The sequence below is a fragment of the Citrus clementina genome, unplaced genomic scaffold (assembly GCF_000493195.1).
Source record: "Citrus clementina cultivar Clemenules unplaced genomic scaffold, Citrus_clementina_v1.0 scaffold_7, whole genome shotgun sequence".
NCBI classification, from domain to species: Eukaryota; Viridiplantae; Streptophyta; class Magnoliopsida; order Sapindales; family Rutaceae; genus Citrus; species Citrus x clementina.
The window spans coordinates 17,033,811-17,052,993 of record NW_006262075.1 but is presented as its reverse complement, the minus strand read 5'-3'; the positions used below and the strand labels follow the sequence as shown (position 1 = coordinate 17,052,993).

Below are 19,183 nucleotides of genomic sequence, written 5' to 3'. Positions count from 1 at the left end.
TATTTTAAAGTAGGTTATGAATTGACTTGCAAAGATATTTAATATCAAACCATTTTAATTCGACAATTACTGACATTTACAAAATACTCATTAACTTTTTATAGTGGTAATAACTTAAAATTAAATTTTTCTTCTTTAGTAATTGGAGTTGAGCAGTGCAGGGTGCTAACACATATTATGTACCTCAATTCTTAAATTGATAAAAAGAAATTGTTCCATTGATCAGAATATCATCAATAGCTCAATAAGTGAAAAAAAATAATTGAAGAATTTTTAGAATTTATATGATAAAATATAAAATTGATTGAAGTGGGCTTTGTGAATCAACCATAATAAAGCCCACAACCTAATCCAACGAGACTGGTCCATGCCTTTGGGCGACGAATTTGAGCCTGGATCCAACCAGAGAAAAGCCCGTTTGTCAACTCCCGGCGCCAACTCAGACGTCGAATCATCGAATTCTTCTCCTTAGCCGGTGGCCACCAAGCATAAATTTCCCAAATTTCTGTGGAAAACGGCACCCTTCTACACTCCTTGCTGACCGCGAAAAAATCTGCGAAGCAGTCACTTCACTGAAGTGCAAATGCCAGTCATCTTCACTTCACACTTCACAGGTTTATAATTTTTTTTTTTAATAAAAAAGAAATTATCTGCAAAAAATTATTGAAATGCCTCTCTCCAGATCCAGCTCAACCAAGGAGGTCAGTTTTACGTTTAATAGAACAAAAAATCACTCAAATAAATGCTTTTTTTTTATTGAAAATCTAATGTAAAAAATGTGCTTTTTCTGTCATTTTTATTCACAGGTCGGGTTGCGGCTGCTCTTTTGCCCACTTGGTTCTAACATTATACTTCGAACAGCTTGGTATGGCTTTTATGCACTTACTTTTAACTCCTTATTAACAAAAATGTTTGTGTGTATTTTTGTGTGTCTGTTTTTTCAGTTAATAGAAATTGGGTTGGTTGCTTTTTGATTAACAGTGAATCATGTGTGCTAAACCTTGCATCGACTATTATTGTATTGTAATGTGTTACATAGATATCAATGTAATTTTGGAGTAATGATCTAGTGGGTGAACATGGTTCTCATCTTATGGTGAGTAGCAGTATCCCATGGCAATGTCCGGTCTGCATGTTCAAGTGCTCACTGGATTATTTTCTTATAATCTTGAGTACTTTTTTATTCTTATTCTTATTTTTATTTTTGTTTTTTTGTTTTTTATTTTTGGGTGTTTGTGCAGCTCCTCTGTGGGTGTTGCTTTACCAGTGTACTCAAGGCAATTGAGAGGAAAGATAAAGATGAGCAACACAAGTGGCTCATGTATTGGGCAGGTTGGAATTCATTTAATTTTTAAAATTTATTATTATTTTTTTTGTCAGGCTTGTCAGTTTGCTTAATTTGTTACATGAGGTTTTCATAGTTTCCCAAATTTCCTCTGTATCCATTATTTTTAGCCCAATTGTTTTCCTGTTAGATGCTTTGATCAGTTGCCAAGAAATTGAATATTACCTTTATGGTTATAGTTATGCTGAGATCTTGCCTGGGTGAAAAAATGTTGCTCTCCTATTTATGATGGCCATCAATGAGGAAGTAACAAATGTGCAGAAATTCTTATTAATTATTATATGTTGATAAATTTTGTAATTAATAAAAGATAAGGGTAGTATGATCTGAGGACATATATAGATATATCTGGCATTGGTGCTTGCGCTTGATGAACTTTTCATAGTACTTGTCCTACTGACTACTTGCAGCTTATGGAAGTTTTAGCATTGCTGAGGTATTTGCAGACAAGTTTCTTACTGGGTAAAGTTTTGGGTACTGGTGATTTCTTCCTTTTGCTTATGTAGCAACTATTTATCATATATTTTTTGAAAAGATAAATGTGTACATCTTTTCCGATGCAAATGCGCACGACGCATAATTATCTATGCCAAATTGATGTTGGTGCCTTATCTTGTTGCATCATTTCAGGTTTGCCATGTATTATCAACTGAAATTTGCATTTCTTGTATGGCTTCAACTCAGGGCCATTACACAAGCTAAAGTTGGATCATATTGAAAAAATGGGGAAATGTGCACTGGTTTTTATATTTTTCTGTGATGAAATTGACACATGTCATTTAGTTCCGCTTGGACTTCTTGGTGGATATCTAGTCCATATATGTATGCCATTATTGTTTCCACAATAAATAGAAGTAAATGATGTATCTCTGCATTATTCTTATTATGTTTGAGCAACTATGCTTGTGGACCTCACCATAGCTTAGTATGTTTAACTTTTGACTTTAAGTTAACTCATAGTGATGAACTTCCTTATTTCTTGTTGGGGGGCAAGGCAACTGTATGGAACTACCTGAGTCCATTTTTGTTGAGGTGTCAAGCTAAAGCTGATCAACCCAGGGCCATTACACATGCTAAAGTTAATCAACTCAGGGCCATTACACAAGCTAAGGTTGATCAACTCAGGGCCATTACACAAGCTAAAGTTCTTGTTAAGGTGTCAAGCTAAAATTGATCAACTGAGGGCCATTGAAGACATGGTACATTAGGCAGTGTTGTTGTTGTCATATTGTGGGCGATACTAGTTTGCATTGTCTGTTTCACTGAATGATACTGTGGTACCCTGCATATTTTCAAGCATATATAGAAAGTTGAAACCTCTGAGCAGAGTTTGATTTTCTCTTCCATTACTAAATTTTAATTTGTGGTAAATAAGCCACTTGAAAATTGTTTATTTTGGGTCAACCTGAACCCAAAAATACCCTGCACAAGTCTTGCTGCATTGAATTCAATACTTGCCCTATTGTTTCTGATGAAGTACATGCTTTGCTGAAATTTGCTGGTCGGACATATCAGCTCAATCAAGGCAGAAATTAAATGTGGAGATAATACATTCTTTGCATTTTGTGGTCAGAATGCATTTTACTGGTCAGGTATTGGTAGTTACCTGTTTTTCGGTGCGTGCTTGTCTTGTTAGTTCAGTGATTTCCCTGTAGATTAGAAGTATTTTACTTGATTCTGGACCAGCTGACCAAAATGTTGAGGGCGTTGTGTTGAATGTAGATCCAAATCAACCTGAAGGATGCAATGCAGTTGAAGACTTGGATGGTATAACCTCAGACACAGACATTGAGTCCGATCTTGAGGTTGAGGAGACTTTGATTATGTAACGCCACAAATTTCCATAATATTAAATTATGGAAATTGGGCTTTCATTGAGAATTATGGGTGGCCTATAACCCTTATTAAAAAAGGGATACTAATTATAAATAGAGGTTATTTATGAGATAATTTTGGAAAAGGGTTATTTTTCCTAATTAAATAGGGTTTCTTAAGACTCCCTATAAATTCATACATTTTCCCTTCCATAACCCTAAGTCCATGACGTTTATTCTTCTTCTTTGCTGCTCTTTACGCTCCTACCCAAATCTTAGGATTCAAACCTTTGTTTAGGAGAAAATCAAAGCGACGGGTAAGTTATTCTCCCTATTATCAACAGATTTCTAATCCCTCTATCTAGGGTTTATATTGGCACGATTCTAGATGGTTAGAGATCATAATGCATGATTTAGAATGTATTTAGGTGTTGTTTAGGGTTTTGTTTTATTATGAGTTTAGTTAATCAATCATTGACGTATTAAGCACAGGATAATTCTAGACAGCGTGAGCATCTCGAATTTAAACCTATATTTTCTGAACGAGTTTTCTTATAAAATTTTTATCTTTGGAAACTAGACATGTAGGGCTTCTTGAGTAAATTTTATTTCATTAAATTTGACTTCGTTTTCAATTTATATGTATTTTCAAAAATAGAAACCACTGCACTGAAAAACTGCGATTCCAGAATTGTGATCGGATTCACAAGACTATTTGTACCACCAAATGAACTCGGAAAATTCTGAAAGTTTATATGTGGGTTAATATATGTGTCTAGGATTCCTAGTTTTAATTTCATAATTGTCTTATTAGTATTTTATTTTATAAAAATCACAGAACCCGTTCTGTTTGGTTTAGATTATGTGAAAACAGTTTCGAATTTGCTGAGAAATAAATAGTTTTGAAAATGTTTTTGATATCTGATCCTCTTGCAAGTTTTACATGGGGTACTCATGGATGTCCAGAATAGTCCCATAGAATATTATATCATTTTGAGTCTTAGATTAAGAGTTAAATTATGAGAATCAGACATGTACGGGTATGAATTAGAAAATCAGATTCTTAGAATAAGTTATTAATTGTCATATCTTATATTTGTTTAAGGTGTTGAAGGTGATTGAGACTCTTAGAAGCTTAGAGGTGTGTTAATTCAAATTCATTTGTCGAGGTAAGTAATTTCATTCCTAGTATACTGGATATGTATAAGTATTTTGATATTATTATTATAAGTATAAATGTTTTTATACTACTTAAAGGATTAATTGATTTTGATAACAAAATTAGTTTTATATAAATGTTTTCAAACCTAAATTCTTTTTAACAAAGTATTTTATAAATGCTTTTTAATATGTAAATTATTTTATGACATGACAATCTTTTATGATTTTATCTTTAAAATATTATGCAAGCCTAAATTATTGATATGAACTTTTATGAATTGGATACGAATGTTTTGTACCCATGTTTGATTTCAATTATTGATGATTGTATGAGATTCCTAATGTTTTGGCTCATTGTTCATAGTTATTCTGATTCTGATTTTGATTCTGATCGTAATATTCTGGCCGGGTCACCGGGACTATAGGTGACACTATGTGACATGAGCTAACCTTTTTTTTTTTTTTTTTCTGTATACGTAGTATATGATTTGCTTCGTAAGTAAATATGCTTTTGAATATTCTGAATTATTAAGAATTTATATATGTTATCGTGATATATCGTTTTATGAAAATTATGGATTATGATATATGTTTTAATTAAAAGAAGGCTTGCAATATTTTTGGTATCAATAGGCCTAGTGTGTTAGGAATGGTTTTACTTACCGAGTTGACGGCTCATCCCTCGTCATTACTTTTTGCAGATTAAGTTTCTTTTGAGAGGTGCGCTTAGCTTTGGAGTTAGTAATTTTCCGTTTCCGTTTGCCATTTAAATAAGAGGAGAAATAGACTCGTGTTTCTATTTAGTTATTTCTATTATGAACGTGTAATTTGGAGTTTGAGACTTTTGTTATTATTTTTATGTCCTCGGGAGAGATTATTTAGTATTAGATGTTTGAATTTGTGGATTTATTTGAATAAGAATTGGAGGTATTTCCGTTTGAAACTTATGAGTGAAGATTATGATTTGTGAGTAATCTCATTCTTTACGTGCTCCGCATGTGTTAGATTTGAGGTGTTACATATTACACATGTCAGTTTGGGCAAATTCAGTTACTCTTGTCATGAGCCGAGAACCCATCGTAGGATTGCAAATCGTATCTGCTCAAATAATCAAGGCTCCTTTGCCACCTAAAATGGGATCACATGTGTTCTCAAGATCGTATGTTATCCCTCAGTATCATCTCTCTACAATTTCAAAAATCTTTTGGTCATTTGCATTTGTAAGGAGTACACGTAGTAGTTCATTCCCTGAATTTATCTCATGATGTATTGGTTCAGGGAAGGTAAGAGTGGGCTAACCCGGGCTGCAGCCCGGGTAAGTTTTTTATTTTTTTTATTTTTAAAGTTAAGTATAATTTATAAATTTAACTTTATTAATACTTATAAAAAAATAAAAAAATCTAATAGCCCACCCCATAAAACAATACTAGCTTCGCCACTGCATTGGTTAATTTGTAGTAAAGTCGGAGAAAATCCTTGAATTTTCAATATGATCTTGAAATTTTCAATTACGAACTGCACCTGGTAGAATATCAACTATATATATATTTGTATGGATTCTCGAAGTTTCAGACTTTTACATTAGATAGATAGGCTCTGTAAAAATCTCTGGTTACATGGTACGGTTTGGACGGTATTGCTCTGCTCACGCCGCCAAGCTTGGGAGCTTGCTACATTATAAACGCATGATTAAGAAGCCAAATGCAAGGCCATGGCGCTATCGGGCTGATAAGTACGTGTTTTGGCGGTAAAATTGACTCTTTCTTCTATAAAGTTGACAATCTTAATTTTTTCTTTTGGTGCTCATTTTTTTGGATTAATTTTTAACAATTAAATTTGTTTTCACAAGTTTGCTAAGAAGCTTGTAAAATTGACTCAATTATTCCTAATATTTTAAAAAATTATTTAAAACACCTTTGTCATTACTCAATGAGTCAATTACGACATGATCGCTCTTGTTCTGATACTCATTTTTTAAACTCAAATATTAATTCGGAATTTCGGATTCAAATAATTTGATTTCTTATGACTTTCTTTGAGTAATATTAGTGCAAGAACATTAAACTGCCAATTACTTATATCATTAGCCATTTTATTTTTTTCTTCTGCTAAAACGCATCAAGCCGGCATAAAATGAATCATAAGCTACAGTCACCTTCGACAGAATATATTTACAAAAACATGATATCAATCTGTTAACTACTTTAGTATATGCTCATCTTTCCAGCTTTTAATTTAATTTCCACGGAGCCCGCATATATTAAAGGAGGTCATGTGAATAAAAACTTAGGTGAAACAATCCCACAATATCATTATATAGACATGGTGAGATATTTTTTATTTTCTAATCTTCAAATTTAAATTTGACAAGCATAAGAGATAATGATGCCGGTACTGCCACTTGAAATTTAAATTTAGATACTGATTGGTATTGAGGTGATGTAGTTTTTAAGCTATAGCCCTTGTCGAAAAAAAATTATAAAGTGTGTAGTAAATATAATTTTAAAATAATAATTTTGACAATATTAGTAAAAATATAATAAATTTTTTAATCATAGAATAATAAAATCAAATTAACTTAGTTTCTAAGATATAACAATTAGTATTTACTAAAAAGTTTAGTGCTGTAACTTTTCAACTTCAATTTTAAACATACCCTAATTGGACAGTTCCATCCTCTCTCGCATCTGTCAAAATTGAGTTGGACGGTTTAACGTAAATTTTTCTCAACAACCGGACGATGTTTGTTTTAATGTAAAGTCAATGTATTAAGTCAAAGAGAGAAAGGATTTCTCTCAACTTGAATGTTTCTGCTTTTCGTTTGATAATTCAAGGATTTACAAGTGCCGAGAAGACTAAGAAAAATTCTCGCTGCAATAATTCTCCATCAAGAAGAAGAAATTAGTGGCCCATTAATTACTCAATTATGCGTGCTTTATGGGTTGTAAATTATAACATTTTTCTCAAAAGTCAGAATTGCCAAGTCAATGGAAGAAAAGACAATCGGACAATGACTAATTAATAATGGAGTGACACTAAACCGATTATTTATATCACATAGCCAAACACTATTAATTTCAATCCAGTTTATTATTTGTTATGATGATTATTAGTTTGAGTGAAAAGTAAAATAATTCTTTACGTGTCTAATAGGTAGTACTTTCGTGGCAAGCGATTTAATGCCCAGACGGATCCCTCTAAGTTACATGCATGTACCTTACAACCCTCTCACATGAATAGTATTCATACACTATTCATGTGAGAGGGTTGTAAGGTACATGCATGTAACTTAGCATTTTAGTTTATGATTTCATGGTCAAAGTACCTTGTTTTGCTCTTTGAATTTTACATAATTCCCTTTCCTAGTTATTTGATTTCCTGTAATATTTGTATGCCGAATTCAAGTTGTGGGGAAGAAAGAAGAAAGAATTATGATTAAAGAAAAGGGAAAGACTGGATTTTGACCTTTCTTCTCGCCTTGCAAGCACAAGCAGAAGATTGTTCACTCAGTCCCAGGAACGGAAACTGAACCAACTCACTTAGTTTACTCAGGACAGATTTTCACCGGAAGCAATATAAGGGGCATTATTAAAATTGTTTTTTGGAGAAATTCGGAAAGACAAATGATTTAGAGATGGAATCAGTCAATAAAGGTCCCGTTTGGGATTGCGGTGTTATAACTTTTAAGATACAGCTGCTGTGGAAAAAAAATTATAATTATCAAATAAAAGTTAATAATATGTAATAAATATAAAATTTAAATAATAATTTTGATAAAATTATTAAAAATATAATAAATTTTTCGTTATACAAGTGAAAAATAATATCAACAAATCTTATAAGTTATAACAAATAATATTTACCAAACACTTTAATGCTATAACTTTTAAATTATAGCTGTCCAACCTCAATTTCAAACGCATCCAAAAGACTGTAACTTATCTTCATTGTAGGATCTTGATCGATATATACATCTTGTATCTGATGGTTGAAGAACTCAATTAAGAACTGTAAAATTAAATTGATTTATACATTTTTGTCAATCCTTAACCCGATTCAAAAGTCACGGTTGCAAAGTTAATGAAAGAGGAGACAATCGGACAGTGACTGATATAATAATTGTGTGACACTAAACCGATTTATTAATTATTAATTAATAATTTAATATGCAATCTTTGGTGCCAGCTCAGCAACTGTTATAGCATACTTGCCAGCACGGCATACGGTTACACAGCAACGGCCTTGCATCTTGAACAACCTTCGGACAGTCTTGACTCCTGAATCCAAATACTCTGCTACACTTCAGTGCAGCCAACGAACCGTAGTCCTTCCTTACCTATAATATGATCCTTGTGAGGAATTTGATACTCCAACATATACAACCTTTATAAAGGAGAGACAAGATGAATAAAGTGAAGTGATAGCATAAAAAATGCATAACTAGATAAATGAATCTCTTCAGACGTGTTCAGAACAAAGTTTTAAACAACTGATAATAGATAAGAACTTGCATTAGTGAATTTATAGAGACACGTAACAACCATGGATAGATTTTCAAAATTAATTAAGTTTTGAAAGTCAAATTCAAGTAATACTTCATTATCATATGAACATTACATATGGATAATAAATTAAGTGTAAGATCTATATATGTACATCTCGTAAACGAACAGCTTTGTGGATCAATAATCCTCATTTTCTTTTCTAATTTTATGTGCAAGTGTGAATCGTTTATTTTGCTCCATTAAAAAGAACTGTAAATGGCTTCTCTAGCTTTGAGCAAAGTATTTAGGTCGTTTGACATGTAATAAGGTCCATTTCTCAATCTACCAGCTCTAGTATTTATAAAAATCAATATACGCATAAGGCGATGGGCATAATACTATGTGCATTGAAACTTTCAATCATTCTAAATCCTACAAAGTATTCATAATTTTCCAGACATCACGCAAAAAAAAAAAAAAAAAATTAAATCACACTGACCTGATTATAATAAATGGAAGTCCAAATTTTCCCTATAAAAAATAAATAAATTAATTAATTAAACCTAAACAATGTGGCAGATTTCTCTATAGAAAATTAAAGGGACTCAAGTGACAAATCCGTTTCCATCCGAACAATAGCTAATTTAGAATGAATATTTGAAAGTGAGAGAAGGCAGGATCACAATAGGGCACGACCAAGGAATAGACCAGCATTGAGGCACGAATTTAAAGTTAGGTAATACTCTTACACACTATTATTGAATGTATTCATTGCGAAGATTACAATTCATTACCAGTGAAAGAAAAAAAAAATCAATTTGATGGTCTCGTATGTCTACCTCCTTTTAACATTTTTAAGCAACAAGTCTCTAATTTTTAAGAGTCTTGTTACACTTTCCTTTGCATTGATTCTCTGCTTTGGTGATTCTGCAGTACACTCCATAGCCAAATTGAAGACAAATGACAGACATTGCTTTTTGGTCGTAAAATATTTGTCCTCCATACTTAGCAGATTTACATCAACAACTTCCATAACTGAAATGGGTAGCAAATCATTAACCCAACTCTTTAATGTCATTTCTCCAGAAAAAAAGTTCATTTGTGGGTTTCTTCTGGGTAAATGTTTCCATTAATATAATCCCAAAGCTGTAAACATTCCCATTTGTGGATACTCGTCCTTCTCTTCCATACTCTATGGATTGCAACATTTACATAGTAAGATAATATAATTTATAATACTATGAGTAAATGAAGATCAAAAGAAATAAATAACATATCACAAAGTATTAAAGAAATAAAAAAAAATTTATTTTGTGACGAACCTGGTGCCATATATCCTATGGTGGCAAGTGTTTGTGTTTTGAGTGAAAGATTGATCTTCTTTGAGTAAGAGCTTTGCCATGCCAAAATCACTCAAATGAGCAACCATATTATTGCCTAGCAATACATTGCTTAGCTTTAAGTCACAATGAATTATAGGTGTTGAATAACCAAAGTGCAGATATTCCAAAGCTAATGCAACATCTATCATTATGTTCAATCTTTGAAAAATATCCAAAATGTAGTTGCTAGAATACAAACACTTCTCTAGACTTCCATGAGGCATGTATTCTAATACCAACTCTTTAAAATCATCATTTGAACAACTACTGATGATTTTGATAAGATTTCAATGGTGAATACTTTTCATCATATCACATGCAACATCAAAACTTTTAAATGCTCTTTCGTATTGCAGGTCAAAAACCTTCACTGCAACCTTCATCCCATCCTGAATTCTTGCCTTGTAAATAGAGCCAAAACCTCATCTACCAATTAGATTGCTTTCACTAAATCCGTCGATAGCTCGAAAAAGTTCTAAGTTCGAAAACCTTCTCCAAGTTGCTACTGGTGGCATATTAGCATCGTTTGGTATCTGTTTTCCTCTCTTTTGATATCTTAATATCAATACAATGATCATAAATACAGTACTCAATGGCAAGACAATTCCTAAGAGAAGATCATTTTTCCGTAATGTGTGGTGGATTCTAGTTGTGCATGGTGGAACTTGCAATTTGGGTGTACCACACAATAATTAATTTCCCTCAAATGATTCAGCTGAGAAATTTCTAAAAGGTCCTCCTCCAGGAATCTCTCCTTCTAGCTTATTGGAAGAAAGATTTATATATTTGAGATCTAACAGTTTCTCTAAAGATACAGGAATAGCCCCAGAGAGATTATTATTGGAAAAATTCAAGGGAAAAATTCAAGGATTTCAAGCTTATCAAATCGCCAATGGAATCAGGAATTGAGCCTTCCAATCTATTATATTCTAAAAAGAGATATTGTAAATCTTTTAGGCCTCCAATTATAGTTGGGATAACACCTGAAAAATTATTCATGGACAAATCTATTCCTACCAAAACTTTCAAATTTCCAATCTCTAACGGGAGTGGGCTAATAAAAAAATTTGAAGACAAGTTAAGGTACAAGATGTCCTTAAGGTTCCATAAAGTTGAGGGTATGATAGATATTAACTTGTTAGAATCTAACGATAGTATCCTTAGAGAAGTCTGATTACCAAAGCATGTAGGGATTGATCCAGAAAGCTTATTGCCACTCAAATCCAACTCATACAGTGAAGCCAAACGGCAAAATTCGTATGGGATTGGTCCTTCCAATTTATTATCTACAAAACTCAATAATTGAAGCTTTTGTAATTTGCAAAGAGTAATCGGAATTGATCCATTCAACTTATTGCCTGCTAAATAAATTGCTGTCAAGTTGGTCAAATTGCTGATCTCCTCAAGAATGCCGCCACTAATATTGCAATTGAACATCGAAAAGACTTCCAAAGATTGAGAAGATTGCCTATACCCCTTGGAAGAATGCCGTCTAGTGGAAGCTAAAATACTCTAAATACTTGCAATTTGACAATGAGTATAGAAAACTCAATTCTGGAGTTGAAGATGTCAAATAATTGTCATATAAATTAAGCCTCTTAAGGTTTATTAAGTTGCCAAATGTATTGGGAATCAAATCGAAGAAGGAGTTCTTTTGCAACTCTAATATGGAGAGCTTAGAAGCGTTGAAGATGAAATGAGGAATTGCACCACTAAAATTATTACCCCATAAGAGAAGATTCTCAAGATTTGGAATTTGGACATCTGGACTTGATGAAAGTCTTCCAGAGAGAGAATTAAAAGATCAAATGTGTGGTATGCTGGATTACAGGAAGAATGCAAGCGAGCCACGTTTGATATGATGGATTAAACTGAATATATGATTAGATAAGATTGTATTACACTGAATTAGATAGGATCAGACTGAATGATTTATAAAGGATTGGATGGGACTAATTGATAATTTATGAATAAAATTAGATAATTGAAAATACTAATATAAATTCAATTATTATCACAAAACATTTTATTAATAATTATAAATTAATATAAATATACATTTTTATATCATGAAAAGAATATTCGTAATTAAAATCATTTAAAATATTTAAGTTTAAGTTTAATTATAATTGGATTAAAATTTGTCAAAACAATTTAAGGATTCTGATCGAGTGAGTAGTGTTGCTCACCATATGGAGAATGACAGTGCATGTGTCCAGCTATGATTAGGAGATAGATAAAGTGGGACCCATAGCTCTCCCAGTAAGAGCTGAACATATATGATACATCGCTCATTTGATCACTATTCAATAATTTGATCCCTCAAAATTATCTCAGAACCATTAAGCGTGCCCCAACTTTATAACGTGCTCCTCCAATCTTTATCTACGATTTGGATCCTCTCTTAATCTAATCTTTCCTAACCTTTTGTATAAGATCATGGCACATGTCATTTAAGTCTTTTAGGTTCTGTTTGGTATACCTTTTCAAATAAAACTTATTCAAATAGAGCTTTTATCAAAGATATTTGTGTTATTTGGTTATCAATTAAAGATTTTGTTTGAAATTGTAAAATTAGTCTAATAGAAAAGTATTTTAAAGTTATGATATGAAAGAAATAATATAAGATTGTGAAATAAATTTAGGGTACTTTAAACAATTTAATGAAGGTTGTTGCAAATATTTGAGCCTTTTACAGGTAGAGGCAAAAAAGTTCTACTCAAAATGCAACCAAATAATAATAAAAATTTTGAAAAGAGATTATAAAATTAAATAAGTATTTACAACCATTAAATAAGCCACACTAGATATGCACTAAGGCTAGGGTTTTATTTATTTTATACTTTCCTCTTCAAAATCAAAACATGTGTTTTCATGCCTGAAAAAACCTTTGAAACTTAACTGCCGTTATAACAGACTGCTACTTCTTTCTTCGTTCTTCTTCTCTACTAATTCTTATATCACAAACTTTAAACTTTTGGTATAAACTTGAGCAAGGAAGAAACATTGCCAATTAATTCTTAATTCTTTTAAGAATTTATGTGATGGAATTAGATTAAAATTGAATGCACTATTATTATTGGTATTTTGCAATAACAATTTAAGACACTTGAAGTAGACAAAATCAATGGTAGACAATTTCTATTTGCAATCGTCTGCAATTAATTTAACTTTATTTGACACATATAAATATTGTTCCATCTTTTGAATTCTCCATTTAATTTTGGTCCCTAGAAAGACAACTAAAAAAGAAAAAGAACAAAATAAGAAAGAAAAGAAATCATCCAACCTGCTTGATTGGTCATCAAAGTTTGTTGGGTGAACACGATATAGAAGAAAATGCAATAGGATAGAGAAAGAGAAAAAAAGAAAAAAGTGAATAAATAGAATTGTAATTAGGCAATAAAACGATGTGTTCTAATTTTAATAAGGAAAGTCTAAAATAAATTAAATCTTAATCTTAGAAAGACTTAAATGAGATATGTCATGATCATGTACAAAACTTATGAAAGATTAGATTTGGAGAGGATTCAAAGCCCTTTATCTATTACATTGCTCCACTCAAATACTAATAAGGAGATTCGAAGCTATTGTCAACATTTATTTCAAGGTTTCCATTTGAAATGCTTAAACACAACTAATTTTTGAGCAAATAAACATTTTCAAATTTTTCTATCAACCTTCCTATTATTCTAGGAATAAGCACAAGTACTCAAGTTAAAATACTACGAGTGATTACTAAAAAATTCATATAAATATAAAGTCCGTGATTGTACGCACCTTGGAGTTTGTTTTGATCAAGATATAAAAACTTAAGCTTGGTCAAGTTGCCGATTTCTTTTGGTAGGGCCCCCGAGAAATCATTGATCGACAAAGATAATCTTTGTAAATGTTTTCACCTTGATAGAGTCGATGGGATTTTGCCGTGAAAGTTGTTTTCGTCTAGAACAAGGATTTCCATAAAATGAAGGTTGTTGCAAATTTTTCTTGGGAGTTCACCTGGGAGTTCTCCAAATAATATTATTATATTCAAAACGAATATTAGCTAGTAAAGAAGACTTGCTTAAGATGAAGGAAGGGATTGAACCGGAGAGCTGGTTATAACTAAGATAAAGTGTTTGAAGTGAAGATGGATTCCCAAGTTGAGAAGGAATGATGCCTGTTAAAAAATTATTTGATAGCGTGGCATCTCCAATTATATAAAGATAAGCAGTGATTTCATGTCAAATATTTATGTTGATGTCACAAATGCATATTATTAGCAAAGACTACCTGTTAAGTTATTATGTGACAAATCCAAATCCGATAGAGAAGAAAGATTGAAGATTGATGAATGAATGGTTCCAGTTAAGAAATTATTTTGTAGCCATAACGTCTCCAATTCTGCAAGATTCCCCAGCTCCTCTGGAATTTCTCCTAAAAATCATGAGTAACATATATGCACAAACATTTTGAATTCATTTTCCAGCTCTCAAGAAGAAAAAAAAATGAAATACAAAAAATTTTGCCTGAAGAGAGATAAGAAACAATTTACTCATAGAATTAAAGAATTATAGGCTGACAGGATTAATAAAAGTGAGACATTATTAATTTTCATCAATTAATTAAACTCATTTACCATACATTGGAGTTTGGTCTCTCGAAGATATAACCTTATAAGCTTTGTCACGTTGCCAATTTCTTTTGGTATGGTTCCAGAAAAATCATTGAACGATAAAGATAACTCTCGCAGCTGTTAGCAGTTTGATAAAAGTGGATGGTATTTTGCCATGAAACATGTTATATTTAAGAAATAGAGATTCTAAATTGGACATTTGATTGCAAAAATTTGGTGGGAGTTCGCCAAATAGTGTATTATTATTAAAATAAATAGAAAGTAAAGAAGACATGTTGAAGATAGAGGAGGGAATGGAACCAGAAAACCAGTTAAAACTGAGATCAAGTGTTTGCAGAGAAGAAAGATTCCCAAGTTCAGAAGGGATAGTGCTTGTGAGACTTAACCCAGAAATATTTAAGGTTGTTACTCTATAACTTCGGACATCACAAGAGACGCCTGTCCAGTGACAGACAGTGCTGCTTGTATTCCAATTTTTGGCCAAGAAATTGGTTGGATCATCAGTTACATGACCTTTCAGGACAAACACTTGAAAGCTTAGATGATTGTTGTCAATGTCCACCTCCAACTTAATTTTAACTTATTCATTTACTAATAGTACCACATTTACAAATTTTAAAATTTTAGAATTATATATATATATACACAGTTACATGAGCTTTCAAGAACAAACACTTGAAAGCTTAGATGATTGTTGTCAATGTCCACCTCCAACTTAATTTTAACTTATTCATTTACTAATAGTACCACATTTATAAATTTTAAAATTTTAAAATTTTAGAAATATATATATATATATATATAAAGTCATTCTCAGGTGCGGACACCCTTATTTTTTTTAATGCAGACACGCTATTAAACCCTGCGGTTTAAAAGTAAAAGAGTTAAAAACTAACACTTTTAGACCCCATAGCTTAAAAGCACATCCGCATGAGAAAAAATGAGAGTGCCCACACTAGAGAAAGACTCTCTCTCTCTCACTCTCTCTCTAATTTGTGGACTTTTATGGATTTGGAGAAGTAAATCCACATACAATCTACCAACTGCGGATTTTAAAATTGTTTACTAAAAGTTAATATTTATTGGTAATTTATTTACATCTATAGGTGTATAAAAATAATCATTAGAACAGATAGTGACTCAAGGGTAAATATGTAATTACAGAGGCACGATATTTATCAAAAGTCTAGGTTTAATCACGAGCATTCTTGTTAATCCTTGTGAATTGCCTGAAAGTAAGATACTCCAAATTCGTGGGTTTAAGAGTTTTATATTGATATGCTCCCAAAAACCCACTTGAATCCATTTTTAATACAATTTTTTTTATACTAATATCAACAAAACTCAAACTTAAAAAAAAATACATATTGAAATTTTCAATATTAATTGAAGTTTATTATTGAATAGTTTTCATTTTTTTTTAATTTCTAAAGGCACGATATTTATCGTACACCTAGCTTCAATAACCAGCATGGTTAATTCAGTGCTTATTATTCGTCTAAGACCAAGCCTAATATTAATTAAGAGGAGTATAAATTAATTGGGTTGTTATTTGTTACATGGGTCATTAGAGTGCAACTGGCTTTTAGTAAAATAAGCTGGAGTTAACTTTGTAATTTTTGTGTGTTATGAGATGACTTGATCTTGACTGTTAAGATGGAGGTACAAAGCCATGGTTCTGCAATCCCTCTACTAGCTTAATTGTTTGTCAAACTCTTGTTAGAAAAATAGCATAAAGTGGCTCTTTTGAGGCTAATTTTTAACAAGATAAATATTGAAAAAATATACATGCATGGATGATTCGAAAAATCCTTTGAGGTCTTCGCAATGAGTCACAGAACACATAAATTGGTACTTGGATGAATGAGAAATTGGATGTCAAAAAGTGCCCATTGGTGTGAAAAAATAAGGAAAAAAATCCACGTGAGATTTTAACTAACTAATGCCTCCCTTGAAACCTATATATATTGGCTTCCATTTTCAATTGAAAAATACATTAAAATTCAAGTGATTTTCTTCTCTTCTCTCCGAAGCAAATTCTATCTAATTTTAGGCTTTAGTGTGATAGAATTCAAACATCTATTTGAAGTTTGCAAGAATAGTGAGGTTGTACTGCCAATATTATTCGAATCCGTTATATCTTGAAGACAAGCACAAATATAATTTAAGTATCGTTGTGAAGGTAGCGAATATGTTTTAAGGATATTGTAGTTTTATAGGCCTCAGGTTAGTGAATTTTTTTTTTTATTTATTTACATGTTGTCGATCTAATTGTTATATCTTTGCTATTTCAATCATCATCATCATCATAAAACCAAGTTTTCCTCTATTTCCTTTCTAATATGGGATAGTGGTATTTTGAAATACCAGCCTATATATACGAGGTCGGGCAACTCGACCCAACCCGTGCCACCCTTATCATAATCATACACTACCCAGAACATTTCTTCTAATATATTGCTGAGAAGATAAAAGCAATGGGCAGATTATTTGAGGCATCAGATAATGTAGTAAAGTAATAACGTCTTCACAGAATGAATTTAAATAATTGGAGTCTATTTCATGCTCAAAGAATCCACCAATACCTCTCAATTATTAACGGCAAGTTGCACTTCTAACAATTAATTATATTGATTGGCAGCTAAGAGATTTTCTTTTTTTCGTAGAAGCCAGACCATAAATAATTCAGAACACATAAAAATAATTGGAATTTTATTTCATGTTCAAAGAATCCACCAACACACACACTGATGGATAACAGATTTTGTCAATGTGAGTCACATGTTTTTTCTGAGAAGCTCGACCATGAATCAATCAGCTGTTATTCTATATTTTCACTCTATCTAATGAAATCATTGAATACATATTTCTTCTTTAAATATCCCTTCGCATGAATTTGGAAAGGTGATTTACTACAGTTTCACACATTGAATTTCAAACATGATAAATTCCATTTCCTTCAGCAGCGTTGCCACTTTGGTGTGGTGTTTCAGCTTGTTGCTGCTTAGTACTCGTACCCATTCAAACAAGACAGATCATTTGCTTGCCATAAAGTCGCAGCTTCAGGATCCACTTGGACCTACAAGTTCATGGAAGGCTTCTTTAAACTTGTGCCAATGGACAGGCGTGACTTGTAGCCATCGACACCCAAGAGTAACTAAGTTAGATCTACGAAGCAAAAGCATAGGAGGTTTCTTATCTCCTTTTGTTGGGAATCCCAGCTTTGTCAGAGTCATCGTCCTTGCAAACAACAGCTATTATGGCGAAATTCCCAATGAAGTTGGCTGTCTTTCCAGGCTTGAAACTCTAGTATTGAATTTAATTCTTTTTTAGGTAATATACCATCCAATTTGTCCCGCTGCTCTAACCTCATCAATTTGTTTTCCCATGTAAACAAGCTTGTAGGAGAAATTCCATTATTTATCGGCTACTTGTTGAAACTTGAATATTGAACCATAAAGACAGTCTGATTAGCGGACAACTCCCACCTTTCATTGGAAATCTTTCATCTCTGCAGCAATTTTAGATTGGAGGGTACAGATTGGGCGGTAAAATTCCTGAAAGTCTTGGTCAATTGGGAAGCATAAACTATTTAATCTTAGCTGAAAATAATTTCTCTGGTACACTTCGTTCAATTTTCAACATCTCTTCCCTTGAGTTCCAATCTTCCGAAACTGAAAAATCTAGTTGTTGGTTGAAACAGCCTTACAGATTCTATCCTACACTCATTTTCCATTGCATCAAATCTTGAAATTCTTAACCTTTCAGAAAACCGTTTCACTGGGAAATTGGGTATTGATTTCAACAGTCTCATAAACCTAGCAAGGCTGAATTTGGGTCAAAAAAACTTAGGAATTGGGACAACTAGTGATCTTGATTTTATAACGCTTCTCAGAAATTGTAGCAAACTGAAGACTCTTCGTTTACAAATAGATTTGGAGGGATGTTGCCGCCTTCTACACGCAAACTCTCAACAACAATAACCATAATTGCCATGGGAGGCAACCAAATATCTGGCACCATACCTCCTGAAATAAAATCTTCTCAACATAAATGCTTTTGGTTTAGAGTATAACCAATTAACAGGAACTATTCCTGATACAACTGGTGAACTTAGAAACTTGCAAGCTCCAGATTTGTCTGAAAATAACTTAAATGCTGTAAAAATGAGTTGCAAATGCTGTTTGGTTACTGAGAAACAGAGAGAAAATTGATGAATATTCCAGATCTTATTATTTCATTAATTACAAATGAGTAAATCACAAGTCTTTTATACTTGCATTTCATTAGTAAAAGCTATTAACAAAACTGATCTGTATTAACTAACTAATACTAGCTAACTAATCACGCGAACTCTCATTGCTGCATAACAGAATCAGCTG

At 32.2% G+C, this 19,183-nt stretch overlaps 1 protein-coding gene across 1 annotated transcript; it reads left to right on the top strand.

The window, feature by feature from the left end:
• Positions 1–776: 776 nt before the first annotated feature.
• On the top strand, positions 777–2,717 carry LOC18036894 (HVA22-like protein k). The gene is given in 7 exon segments (XM_024180104.1): positions 777–865; positions 1,242–1,270; positions 1,273–1,332; positions 1,756–1,807; positions 1,976–2,048; positions 2,340–2,486; positions 2,488–2,717. Coding segments are annotated over 7 exon segments (516 nt in total). The 3' UTR covers positions 2,554–2,717.
• The last annotated feature ends 16,466 nt before the right edge of the window (positions 2,718–19,183 follow it).